Source organism: Ranitomeya imitator, chromosome 1, assembly GCF_032444005.1.
Source record: "Ranitomeya imitator isolate aRanImi1 chromosome 1, aRanImi1.pri, whole genome shotgun sequence".
Lineage (NCBI taxonomy): Eukaryota > Metazoa > Chordata > Amphibia > Anura > Dendrobatidae > Ranitomeya > Ranitomeya imitator.
This window is the reverse complement of record NC_091282.1, coordinates 977,049,825-977,062,440: the sequence shown is the minus strand read 5'-3', so window position 1 is coordinate 977,062,440 and position 12,616 is coordinate 977,049,825. Positions and strand designations below refer to the sequence as shown.

General features: G+C 40.0%; 1 protein-coding gene across 3 annotated transcripts in view; it reads right to left on the bottom strand.

Moving 5' to 3' along the window:
- The window catches only part of LEF1 (lymphoid enhancer binding factor 1), a 168,884-nt gene that overhangs the window by 129,671 nt on the left and 26,597 nt on the right, over positions 1 to 12,616 (bottom strand). For all 3 annotated transcript variants that reach the window (XM_069743870.1, XM_069743871.1, XM_069743869.1), the window contains exon 3: positions 7,470 to 7,603. In XM_069743870.1, the coding sequence (XP_069599971.1) occupies positions 7,470 to 7,603 (134 nt within the window). The remainder of the gene's footprint in view (positions 1 to 7,469; positions 7,604 to 12,616) is intronic.

The window sequence follows — 12,616 nt, the reverse complement described above, 5'->3', positions numbered from 1 at the left end:
AGTCGGTGGTTTGGCTTACTGACTTCACAGCCCTGAATGATACAGAACAGTATGGCATGCAACTGAGCCTCAATGCCAAGTATATTGGTTATAATGCCAGAAATATGGATTCTGGAGTTTGCCCTGTGCATAAAAATGCTAATTGTATCCCCAAGTGATTTATGATGCCAGCACGTACAGAATACATACAGCAGGAACAGAAGCTACTGTTGTGAAAGAGGTTAAGCTGCTTGGATAATATACGGTGACAGCTCTCAGGTATGGGTCAAGCAAAAGGGGAAAAAAAAAAAAAAACTTTTCCTGCTATGAGGTTTTACCACAGACAGAGCTTGACTGGTAACATACCAATAGAGGTTTCTGCTAAGTGCTATTGCTGTGGTTCAGCGCCTCCTGCCTTAGCAGTGGACGCTGCAGACTCCCGCACAGCACGCTGTCACACACACCTCCTCTATCCAGATGACTGATGAAGGTCAGGCATTGACCGAAACATCTCATTTTTCTGGAAATTCTTCACTCAATAAAGAAGTTCTTGAACACACCTATACGAGTGCCAAGTATTTCTACATCACAGCTGACGGATTGGGTTATCCTACTTGTGCACCACCAGAATTCCAGAAGTGCCTTGTTTTCCTAATTACCTGGAATACACAGTAAGCTGTAGCTTATGAAGTCTGTTCACTACCGAAATGTTAGTTGTATAGCACAATACTGAAAAAAAACCCGACCGTATATAGAGAAACACATGCCTTGGGAACATCCGATGTTCTGATGCATTTCTAACCCTCTACTTAGCACCAGTTTGACCTTACAGTAGTTAATAAGCTGGTTCCCCCCATCCCCAACCGCTATTACACTGGTTAGTGGCACAGCACCTGAAACTGAACATTACATGGATGTCATTAAATGCAATGTGCCTGGCCATCAATGTTATGATTGTATAGCGTCCTCCAGGTTTAGAGGCACCATTTGTAGCAGCACCTCTGGGCGGCAGTAGGAGAGTACTCGCCATAAATTCCTGTGCAACCTGTAAAAAAGGGACCTTTTTTTCCCAAGTATCCACAAAAGGAAAAAAAATGGTCAATCCATAAAAATATTCCACACCGGTTTTTCCTCTGTGGATCTGCAGCAAATCAGAACCAAAACCTGTGTGTGTCACATTCAATTTTGGCACAAATTTGCTATTCCATTTAAGATTTATCCTTATGCATCGCAAATTGTGAAAAAAATGCCCAAAGCCTGCAGCACAAATTGACAAGCCATATGGCAATTCCTTCATTCTAACGGTCATTCACTTTAAACCTAGGTAGGAAAACCTGCATCCACCCCATAAAAACCATTCCCTTAATGGTCTTGTATTATATTGACCTGACTGATTGACAGTTCAGACCAGTTGCATGATTGCGCTGCTGACCCAAACAGTGTGCTCTGTGATGGCACTAAAGCTGGCCAGATCCAGCAATCCAGACAGATTTAGAGCAGCGCTTACAAGCTCTATAGAATTGTAAACGCTTTGCTCCTCATCTAGGTGACTGGCCACTGTTGATAGACTGCATCAGTGGGCAATAACCTAGGCAATGAGCTATGTATAAAATAAAAACCATTTAATTCTTGAAAATGATAAGGATTTATAATAAGTTGCAAAGTTGCTTGTTTTTACAAACATTTCACAGTTTTACCCATTTTAGATGAGACAACCCCTTTTTTTTAATTTTCAAATTAATATCAGAGCCTCAGATTTTTGTTGCTAATAATATTTGTGATTTAGTATACTTTTCTAATAAGTCATAAACAATTTTAGATGTCTGGGATTTTTAAATAAGTTGTCCAGAAAAGAAAAAAAAAAGAAAAGAAAAAGTCAGGTTGGCAGTCCTGCAAGCTCCTATGGCATCTGACTACTTATCTGTTCAACTCAAAGCAAGATTGGCAAACGGGTCGATGCAGAATGGAAGCAGCTAGGTTATGCCAGTCCCATGCCAGCCTGTGGGGACAATCAGAGTTTACAAAGAATATGTTTTAATGGAGAACTTCTCTTACAGTTAAGGATTACGGAGAAGACCTGCACATACTCTGTGCTTAGGTTTGCAGCTGAAGGAAACATTGGAACAGCAAAAAAGGGGACATTTATGAAAGCTGCTTGATGGAGATACTCCACAAACAAGAATGTAAGAGGCACATGTGTGCCGCACTGCTTGCCAAAATGGCTTGTCCCTCCATCTCAATGTCAAGCAACAGGAACAATATCCAATTTCATCATCAGCTGCCCGGATCTTTGAAGGCAGTCCTGGTTATTGGAGGCAGCAAGGCAGCTGCCATTAGAAGAACTTCATTCACAAATGGGGCCAGGCTTGGACTGGCCCACAGGAGAACAGGAGAATCCTCCGGTGGGCCCCTGTGCAGGAATGGGCCACCACACACTTATATGAGCAGTACTTGGCATAATATACTTGATTCACCACGTACAGAGAAAGGCAACATCTTATTAACAATCATCCCAGTTTATTGCTATGGAAATTTGTGAATGAGGATGATGTCATATTTGCATGTAGCTGTAAAGTGGGGCCTTGGAATTGATGTTACTGGTGGGTCCTTGGCGCCTCAGTCCGATACTGGATGGGGCTGTTGCTAGACATCACCAACACTTGAACAACTAGAACAATGATAGTTTTGGCTAAAGGGAATCTGTCATGTTGAAAATGCTATCTGATCTGCAGTCAGGATGTTATAGAACAGGAGGAGCTGATCAGATTAAAACACTTTTTTGTGAGAAAGGTTTCAGTAAAATTTTAATTTATTCATTAAAATCCCTGGTGTTTGTTTGAATACGAGTCCAGAGGGCGGCCTTATTCAGTGATTGACAGTCTTCTCTGTATGACTGATGCAGAAATAGCTGTCAGAAATAGCTGTCAGTCACTAGTAGGACCGCCCACTGGACTTAGGGGCAGCACGGTGGCGCAGTGGTTAGCACAGCAGCATACAAAACACAAGGAATTTTTTTGCAGTCAGAAGATTCGTTCTTTCGGACGTCCTTTTGGATACCTTTTGCAATGGCATCTTTTCTTTTAGTCTTTATATAAACTAGTGTCAGCTTCTAAACTGGAAACGGCAAAAAATGGACTGTTCACTTCTTTAGTTGCTTCACGGCTTTCGAAGCCTGAAACTGCTAAAAGAAGGGACAAAAGATGAAATGTAAGCACAGCAAGTCGTGTTGACATTGCTATGCATATGCTCATTCTTTGTCACTTTTTTTAAATCACTTTTTTTGTGGGGATTAAGGCGAAATCCACCTGAAAAAGACATTGTGCGCATGTAATGTGGCACGGGGCAGTAGCCATGGCAAAGGTACTCATCTCGTATGCCTCGTCCTAACTGGGTGTGTGGACTTGTGCTGTGAGGGGCGCTACACCCATGCAGGCGGCATGTAAAAGATGACCAGATAATCTACAGATCAATGGGGGAGACTACCACTTAAAAATCAAAAAATCAACTTGTTACTGAACATGAACTTGGTAGGGAATATATACTGAAGATATCGGGTACACAACCTTATGCATATTTCCTTCAGAACTCAGAGCATTTTCCACACCATTTTAATTACTTCCTCTTCTTGTCCTCGGTATTCACTGTTTCTTGTATCACCACAACATAGCTCAGTATTATGGTTCAGTTTAGCAAGAGTCTTTAACTCAACACGCAGTTCTGTGCTGTCTCTCCCCTTAGGAGGAGCCATGATGCCAGTATAGCTGGTACTTATCTTCTCTAATGCTAACAATCTGGCACTCCCGCCTGGCGCACTCTATTCGTCTCCCATACTCTATCTTGCCTCTGGCTATTACCGTCAGGAGTTATAAACTCTGGGCCTTACTGCTAGGCATCCTCTCCCAGGACCTGTCTCCAGTAAATGACTCTTATCTCAGTCACTTCTCTTTACTGCTCTTGATCAAGCCATCTTTCTCCTGGTCTCCTTCTCACTTTAGTGACACCCAAGAATGCAGCGGTGCTCAAGCTGGATCTTAGGTCCTTTCTCTATGTACTACAGCCCCCCCCCCCCCCCCCATCTGCCTCACTAACAGGAAATGCTAATTTTCCTTTCTGCCTAACCCCTCCCACTCTGGGCTAGTCCCAACCCTTAACTCTTGCTTTGGTTACTGTCAAACACACATTATTAACTCCATTAACGCATAGCACAATTCACAATATACATCACAACAATATATTTGTTTCTTCAAGGGGAAACATGGGCAATATGTCCATCTCCTTACATGAACATACCCTTGTACTGAATCTTTTCCAACAAACACACATATTCTGCTCAGTTTGTTCTTTACACGTGCCGTCTACAGACTCTGCATGTACAGTATGACAGGTTCCCTTTAAGTGCTAGGAAGTTGGACCCATTTTCAGCTTAGCCAATAGAAAGAGCTCTATCCAGGTCCATGTACACAACTGAGACAAGCTACATACAATGAACTATATGCATGTACCTAACAGACACATTCATGGTGTAGCCATATGTACAGTATCAAATGGTCCCTCAAGCTCTCAAGGGCTACATTTTGACATCACCATGACAAAGTGACAGCACTACATGTATTTTGAGGGTTAACCCCTTATATAAAAGAGGCACTGCAAAAATGTTCATGAAGTTGTCAACAGGAAATGAACACTTTGCACCTTAAAAAGTTTTACGCGGTCGGTGCTTTAGGCTAAAAAGCCGTAAATATACATTGTTAAGGAATCTGGTCGCTGCAATTTGCCAAGCCACAAATTCTGTTTACTCCATCGACAGAAAAAAAAATATTCTATTAAGTATCTTTCAACATACGCCAGTCCGTTTTACACAGACTATGTGGCAAAATGTGAGAATGCTTTAAATTAAATCTATGTAGGCCCGAACTTTCTGAGAAACAAAAGAATTCTAACATGATGTCTTCTTATTCAAAACAGATTTTACTCCTCATGTGAAGGCAATGTGTTATGTGGAGCTGGTATTCATTTCTGCAGACAGATCTCAGTTTATGTGTCATGTAACATAATCTAGACGTAAAAGTCTCCAGATCCCCATCTGTGGACAGTAACACGTTTCGCTGGCAGAGGCTGCGCATGAAGTCGCCTTCACTTTCACACTGATGAAAGTAGCAGGGACCCATTTATGCCCTGAAACAGCCGGGAACACGTGGACCCTTCACTTTCAATAAAACAGCTGTAACATTTAAAGGGCATGAAAAGCATCTGAGAACAAAAGCTCGGCCTTCACCGCTCTGGTGTTGGGGTTTTTGTATTTAAACATACCACTTAGGTGACATGACACTTTGGTTGAAATGACAAACAATCGGTCAAAGCATTGGCGTTAAGAAAAACACCTTATGTGTTGGTGCCAAAAAGCTCACCCTGTTGTAATCTGTGTAGTTTGTTCTCTTTTATGGACATTTTTGGTTTTGAAACCAGGTTTCAACATATAGCCAGTAGCCATTACTACTGCAAACCTCTGCATTTTGTCATGTGGATCTCCACAAAATCTACTCAAAAAAACAAAACAAAAAAAGTCCTCAAACCAGCTAAATATTTTTTTCTGCTGCATGTTTGACAGAAAAGTGATGTTTCGCTTACAAAATGTTACATAGTTGATAAGTTTGAATAAAAACACAGGTCAATCAAGAGCAAACTATAACCTTAAGCTATGTTCACATGTCCAGCAATCAGAAACAGATCCAGCAGTAATCCGTTAACAAAAAAAAAAAAGTTGTGCAGGCAACTTTTTTGTCCAGCTTTAAAAAAAAAAAAAAAAAAAAAACACACAACAGCAAGATTTTAATTGGATCCATTTTTTTTTTTTTTAACATTGAAGTCTATGGAAAACTAAACATTTGAATAGCCATCAGTTTTAATTACATTTGAAACTGACCCAGCAGCAGATCCTTTCCAAATGAAAGAAAATCTAAAAGCTACTTAACTGATCAATTTTACATAGACTTCATTGTTAAAAAAAAAAAGGAACCAGCTGAAATCAGTCTTTTTTTTTTAGCTTGACAAAAAAAGTTGTATGTTTGCAGAACTTTTCTGTTAACAGACTGCTGCTGGATCCGTTCTAAGTGATGATTACTGGGGGACATGATGTGAACATAGCCTTAATATGATGACCTCAAGGAAAGTACAAACTGTTATGGCAGATACTAATTGCCCCATACTAAGGGCAAAATTCAAATCTGACTCCAAACATCAGAATAAAATCCCAGTACAAAAATTGAGCACATATCTTGTGATATAGGTTTCAAAAAAGGCCTCCATGTTCTTCCTAAAGAGGACCTTTCCCTAGATCCTTTTTTTTTTTATTTAAATTGAGTCCTGCCTATACGTGGTGCTGTTTCATTAATTGTGAAACATTTTTTTTTTCCTTCTGCACCCCTCTGATCCACAGTTATGCCCCCTTGTAACAACGGTGAATATTTTCCCCTTCAACCACAGAACTTGTTGGTGAGCGTGGCCATGTTTTGTTTAACCAGTATCAGAGCAGTAAAAGCAAACACACCACAACTCTTTTCAGTAGGTATGTCGAATTGGTTGGAGAGACATTTTGTACCATTATTAAGGAGGAACATAAATTTTGTAATGGAGAACCACAAAAGCAAAGCAAAAAAAAAAAAAAAAGTGTTCCAGAATGAGAGTTATCCATGTGCGGATCCACAGCAGCTACAAACACATGTCACCTGAACATACCCTACGGCCGGCCATAGGCTCAAGGTATGACTGCGCTTTTGGCCAACGCTATAATATACAATTACTACTACGCACATTTTATCACTGTCCAAAAAAACTCCAACAGATGCTCATTAAATATCTTTCATAATCTAAGACTGGCCATACACATTAGACAGCTATCTGAGACACGCTTGATAATCATCTCCCCGAAGGCTGCTGTTGGGGCGAAGAGTTGGGTCATCCCAGACATCTTATATATAGTCAATAGCTTCAACAGCTCATGAAGTATGATGGTTCTCACGGGGGTATAGTCACGACTTCATGCCTCACTTACTAAACTTCACATTTCAACAAAAAGTTGAAATTCGAACATTTTGAAATATCATACAGATGGAAGTTTTGTCCAACTATAAAAGAACAACTATCATTCATTTCATATAAGACTTTCCACTTGTCCAGTTCTCTCCAAAAAACTCTTCAATTTGATACAAGTCTTATAATTAAAAAAATAACTCCAAATAAGCAGACTTTTACAGAAAGCCACTTAGATCATAGACACTGGTTATTTGTAGTAGTATCAACAAATGATGTGAGAAGATACCCCAATTCTTCAGAAACTGCTGGAGACAATCAAGGCACAGATCACACAGAAAGAACCCACTTTATGCGTTGTGCTGCCAAGGAGAATTTGAAGGCTCATAAACATTACACAGAAATCTGACCTGGACGGAGTCTGAGAAGAAATAAACTCGAGTAACACACAGTGAACTTACTGTTCTAGGAATGGGTGGAGACAAAGATCCATTTGACATGTATGGGTCATTCATATTTGGCATCATGATGTAACTTGGGTATCCAGGATACGAAGGGCCTTTGCTGTATAAGCCGCCATCCGGATGCTTTCCAGCTATTCACCACCACAAAAAACAGAAGAGAAGAAATTGTCTTATGAAAACAGCATTTAACATTTACAATCAGGAGAAAATTTCTATTTAGTGGCAGTAAAATATTGTCTTATAGAATCATAGAATGTTAGAGTTGGAAGGGACCTCTAGGGTCATCTGGTCCAACCCCCTGCTCAAAGCAGGATACACTAAATCAGTGCTTCTCAACTCCAGTCCTCAAGACCCCACAACAGGTCATGTGTTCAGGATTTCCTTAGTATTGCATAGGCGATGGAACTAATGCTTGAGCAGGTGATGAAATTATCACCTATGCAATACTAAAGAAATCCTGAAAACATGACCTGTTGTGGGGTCTTGAGGACTGGAGTTGAGAAACACTGCGCTAAATCATCGCAGATAGATGTCTGCCCAGGCCTCTGTTTGAAGACTTCCATTGAAGGAGAACTCACCACCTCTTGTATAGAATCATCGAATGGTAGAACACAATACAATATTAGAACATGTGAAACATCTTCCGTATCACCTGCACTTCAGATACTGGGATCCTAATACTCAATGAGACATACCATTCTAAACAGTCAATTCGAACATCTCGTAAGTCTAATTGAGAGGAACTATGTGCCAACGCTATTCACATGGCCATGTTAATTTTCACCATGTTGAACTGGTGATCAAAAAAGTAGTAGAAATATTGCCAAACTTAGGCATACTATAGTCAAAATGGTCAGTTCAGAGCCAGCCGCAGTGCCACTAGCAGAGTTGACTTACAATACTATTTTTCCGAATCAAGACAACGGAAACCTCTATGGAATGGATTACATGTAAATGAAATCTGTCAAATGCAGATAATATCCATAGTGCAAGGGTTCCAGAAATGTAGCGTGGTTTACCTGATTAATGGAACCCATAATGTTATCTTGGGTATAGCCTCAGATGGTGGCTTTTGTTAGTAGTGCTGTATCTTATCCATAGTAAACTCCTGTCTTTAAAGGGAACCTGTCACCTGAATTTGGCGGGACTGGTTTTCGGTCATATGGGCGGAGTTTTCGGGTGTTTGATTCACCCTTTCCTGGGTTCCGAAAACCAGTCCCGCCAAATTCAGGTGACAGGTTCCCATTAAGACTTGCCATACTTATTTGATTGATGTTGGACATAACCAAAAATGTTAGCAAAATAGCCCAAAAGGCTAATGTATGTGAAGGTAGGTGGACAGCCCTCTGATATTTGCCATCAGGTAAAAGGACAGTACAATGCTTTGCTGAGAAGCAGTTTATTCCAACACTTCATGATAAAAGAAAGATGCATGGAAATCAGTTCATTCATCCGAGGGGTTGTTTTAGAAGCAAGCACTTGATTTCTGCAAGTTGAGGTGAATGAGCCAAGACCAGAAATTTCTTTATCAAAATCTCCCACTTGTGAATCTGCCCTTACTCTTACTAAAATTTTGTTTCCTCTTCATCTTGTCCAACACAACAAAACAGTGCCCCCCTGTCTGGTCCCTCTTGTATTCATCTGTCTCCACTCCACATCCTCCTTGCACACTATAGCACTTGATAACTGTACTTAGACACTGGCTCATGAAGGTTTATATTATAACCCCTATTTATTAGCAATCCTCTCAGTTTTTACCTATTGTCTCAGCCCCTTCCCCCATCTCCTCATAGATTGTATCAATTATATGTCCAATCCCGGAAGTACAACCTGTGGGGCCACATAGGGCCCCAAGAGGTTAGGGGTCCCATTACTACTTCCAAAGCAGGTTCATTATGATGATGTAAGAGGTCCCATTACTACCTCCAAAGCAGGTTCATTATGATTATGTAAGGGGTCCCATTACTATCTCCAAAGCAGGTTCATTATGATTAGGTTAGGGGTTCCATTGCTACCTCAGAAATTGTGGATTATGATGAGTTGCGAGGGGTTTATATATTGTTCTTGCACATGGGCCCTGTTCTATGTCCTAGCGGAAAGTTCTGTGGAATATGTTATGTTACATGAAGAATTATTAGAAGTAAAAAAAAATGCAGTCTGGGAACATTTTTGTCATATAGACAGAAAGAAATCAACATCTAGCAAACAGTAACGCTGTAATTCTCTTACTAGGGGCTTTATTCCCGATTTACGAGCCTCCATCCTATTCCTCAGCTGGACTACAGGACGCTCCCCGACTGTCTGAACCTTATTGTCTTGTGTGGACCAGAAGTCTCTACTTACAGGACTGCGAGACTCCCATTGAGGCTTTCATAGGAATGTTTAATGTATTTGTCTATATTTGCCCCGTATTCACATGTAAAGCGCCATGGAATAAATGGCGCTATAAAAATGTATAATAATAATAAAGAAATGGACATACAGTCCACCAATAAGATGCTGTGTGATTCGAGCAGTCAGAGTGCAGGTCACTCGGTACAGATGAAAAATGGAACAGACACTCACATCAGGAATAAAGGCCCTCGTGAGTAGAGTAGAGCGAATTTGTTTCGATTCAGTTCTGAACACGATCAGCATTAAATGTTGCTTTCTGCAATATTCGTCGAACACAGCCGAACATCATTAGAGTCAATGGGAGTAGAAATTACCGAATATGTTTGGAACCGATCATCAAACATACTTTCGGCACGAATAGAGTTCGAATATGGCACAACCATGTTAAATTCAGATTCGGTAACCAAATCCGAACAAATTCGCTCAACTCTACTCTGGATGTCTAATTTAATGTTATTACCGCCGATCTACTGTCATTGCTACAAAATTTTGTCTGGATAGTGCCCACAGTACACAATATTACAACAGTATTGTATTTTATAGTGAAACCAAGGTCTCAGGATCTGTAGACAAAGGGCCCCATTAACCCATAGAATACCAAAAGTGCGTCTGGGCCAGTGTTAAGGCATGAGCACACGGACACCAAACCGAGGCAAAAATTGAACAGAATGCACAGCAATGTAAAAACGTCATTGCTGTGCACATGTTCAGTCTTTTGTTACTTCTTATACCGCTGGCTTTTCCTGAAGAGGTTTTACCGGGGTCTAAAAGACATCGTGAGCACATAATCCTTAAAAAGGGGAACAGCACAAAGTAGTGGTGGATTGACCTTTTGGATATAGGCTTTAAGACCGTGGTCAGAAAGGGTTTACAGCTCCTTAGTCAGAAGAAGCAGTTATTAAGGACTCATTCACACATCAGTATTTTTTTTCATCAGTATTTGTATGCAAAACCAGGAGTGTCTCCAAAACACAGAACAGGCTTTTTTTTTTTTTTTAAGTTCTTCTCTGTAAGTTCCACTCCTGGCTTTAGCTTACAAATACTCACGAAATATGTGGACTAAATACTGACCACAGCTAAGGCCAATGCAAATTTCAAAAATAAAAACTGATGATGCACCCCCAACAAATGTTAGGAATTAATATATGGTTTTTCATCAAATTGTTAGCATGGCCAACGACTTTGACAAGAGAGAAAATGGTAGGCTTATTATTTTCAAAATTTTGGTCGACGTCAAGAATTTCGAGTGGTATGCGAGCACTTGGAAGAGTGTAAGAGTTTATGATACAAGTATGCTTCTTTTTCCTTTGGTGAGAGGTGATACTTGAATGTGTACGCCTGCTGTAATTTTAATATGTCAGCTGTTCGTAAAACCACAATGGTCTTCCTATTCATACCGTATTATTATGTCAGTTGTTCATTGTAGGTGACTATTTATTTATGAAAACAGTGGCCTTTGTGCGAAGTGTTGTGTAATGTGACCACTACACGGGACAGGCCGGCATCTCACTATTATATTAGGTTATCCTGGCTCTCCTTATGAATACTTGTCACATGAACAATTGCTTCTATTCTTGACAATTGACTGCAATTAAACTCAGACTGTGATACAAATGTAACATAAGGCTTCCCCCACGTAGTTTAACGCACAGCGGGGCTTCATTGTATACTGAATTTAAATTAGGACACCTACATGACAAGTAGTTTGGGAGGCTTACATTGTTTTGGGGACCTGGAAAATCTATACAAGAGATATTCAAAATCTACATAACATTTATCTGCAATAAAGCATTTAACCATGGAAATGTATAGAGAAAAGTGGAAATAAATATAGTAATTCAGCAGGTCACAGCGATATTCACGGGTACAGGGATGTTCTTCAGCACCAACAGTAAGTAGTTAAAACTTAGCCTTTAATCATAAAAGACTAAAAAAATAACAATTGGCAGAATGTGCACATATCATGTTTATGTGTAGAAAACCCCTTAAATCATAGCAATAATTAAAGGTTGTTCTACCAGAAACATGCAGTATACGTTTTCTTTTTGTTAATATTTGCAAATTCAGCTTTTTGAAGAACAAATTATTATTATTTTTTTTTTAATATGCACATTCTGACATTTTTTATCCTATATGATTAAAAGGCAAAGCTTTAACTACTTTCCTTTGGTGCTGGAGAACATTCCCATATAGACCATTGCACCGTGCACCACACCCAGACCACAGACTGTCTATCCTGGAAGATTGCTGGCCGTATTGACATTTTTTTTGTAATATATCTAATAATCAAAATGATTATTTTTAAGCATATTCTGCCCCAGTTTATTTCAACTAGGATTTTCCAAAAAAATAAGTAAATCACTAAATCTGGCCATGCACATTAGATAGCCCCATTGGCCAAACTATCACATAAACGACAGATCTCTTCTGACCCTCCTCCATAGATAGGAACGCTTCGATGAGTGTTCACATGCAGCTTATCAGAGAGATGCTACAAAGTCGTTTGGCAGCGGCTAATCTTACCAACAAAGAAAAGGATTGGGCATTTGAATTCCAGCCACATAAACCTTACACCCAAATTCGTGGATTTGTCCAGCATTTATATAATGACTTTTCCTCTTCTTCCAGCTTGTTTAAGCCATTCTTAAGGAGTTCATCTAGGAGTTGTCTAATATGATAGCTGACAGAACAGGGTCCTTGTGCAAGAACAGTATGTGGGCTCTATGCAGTCCAATAGTCCATCAGAATGC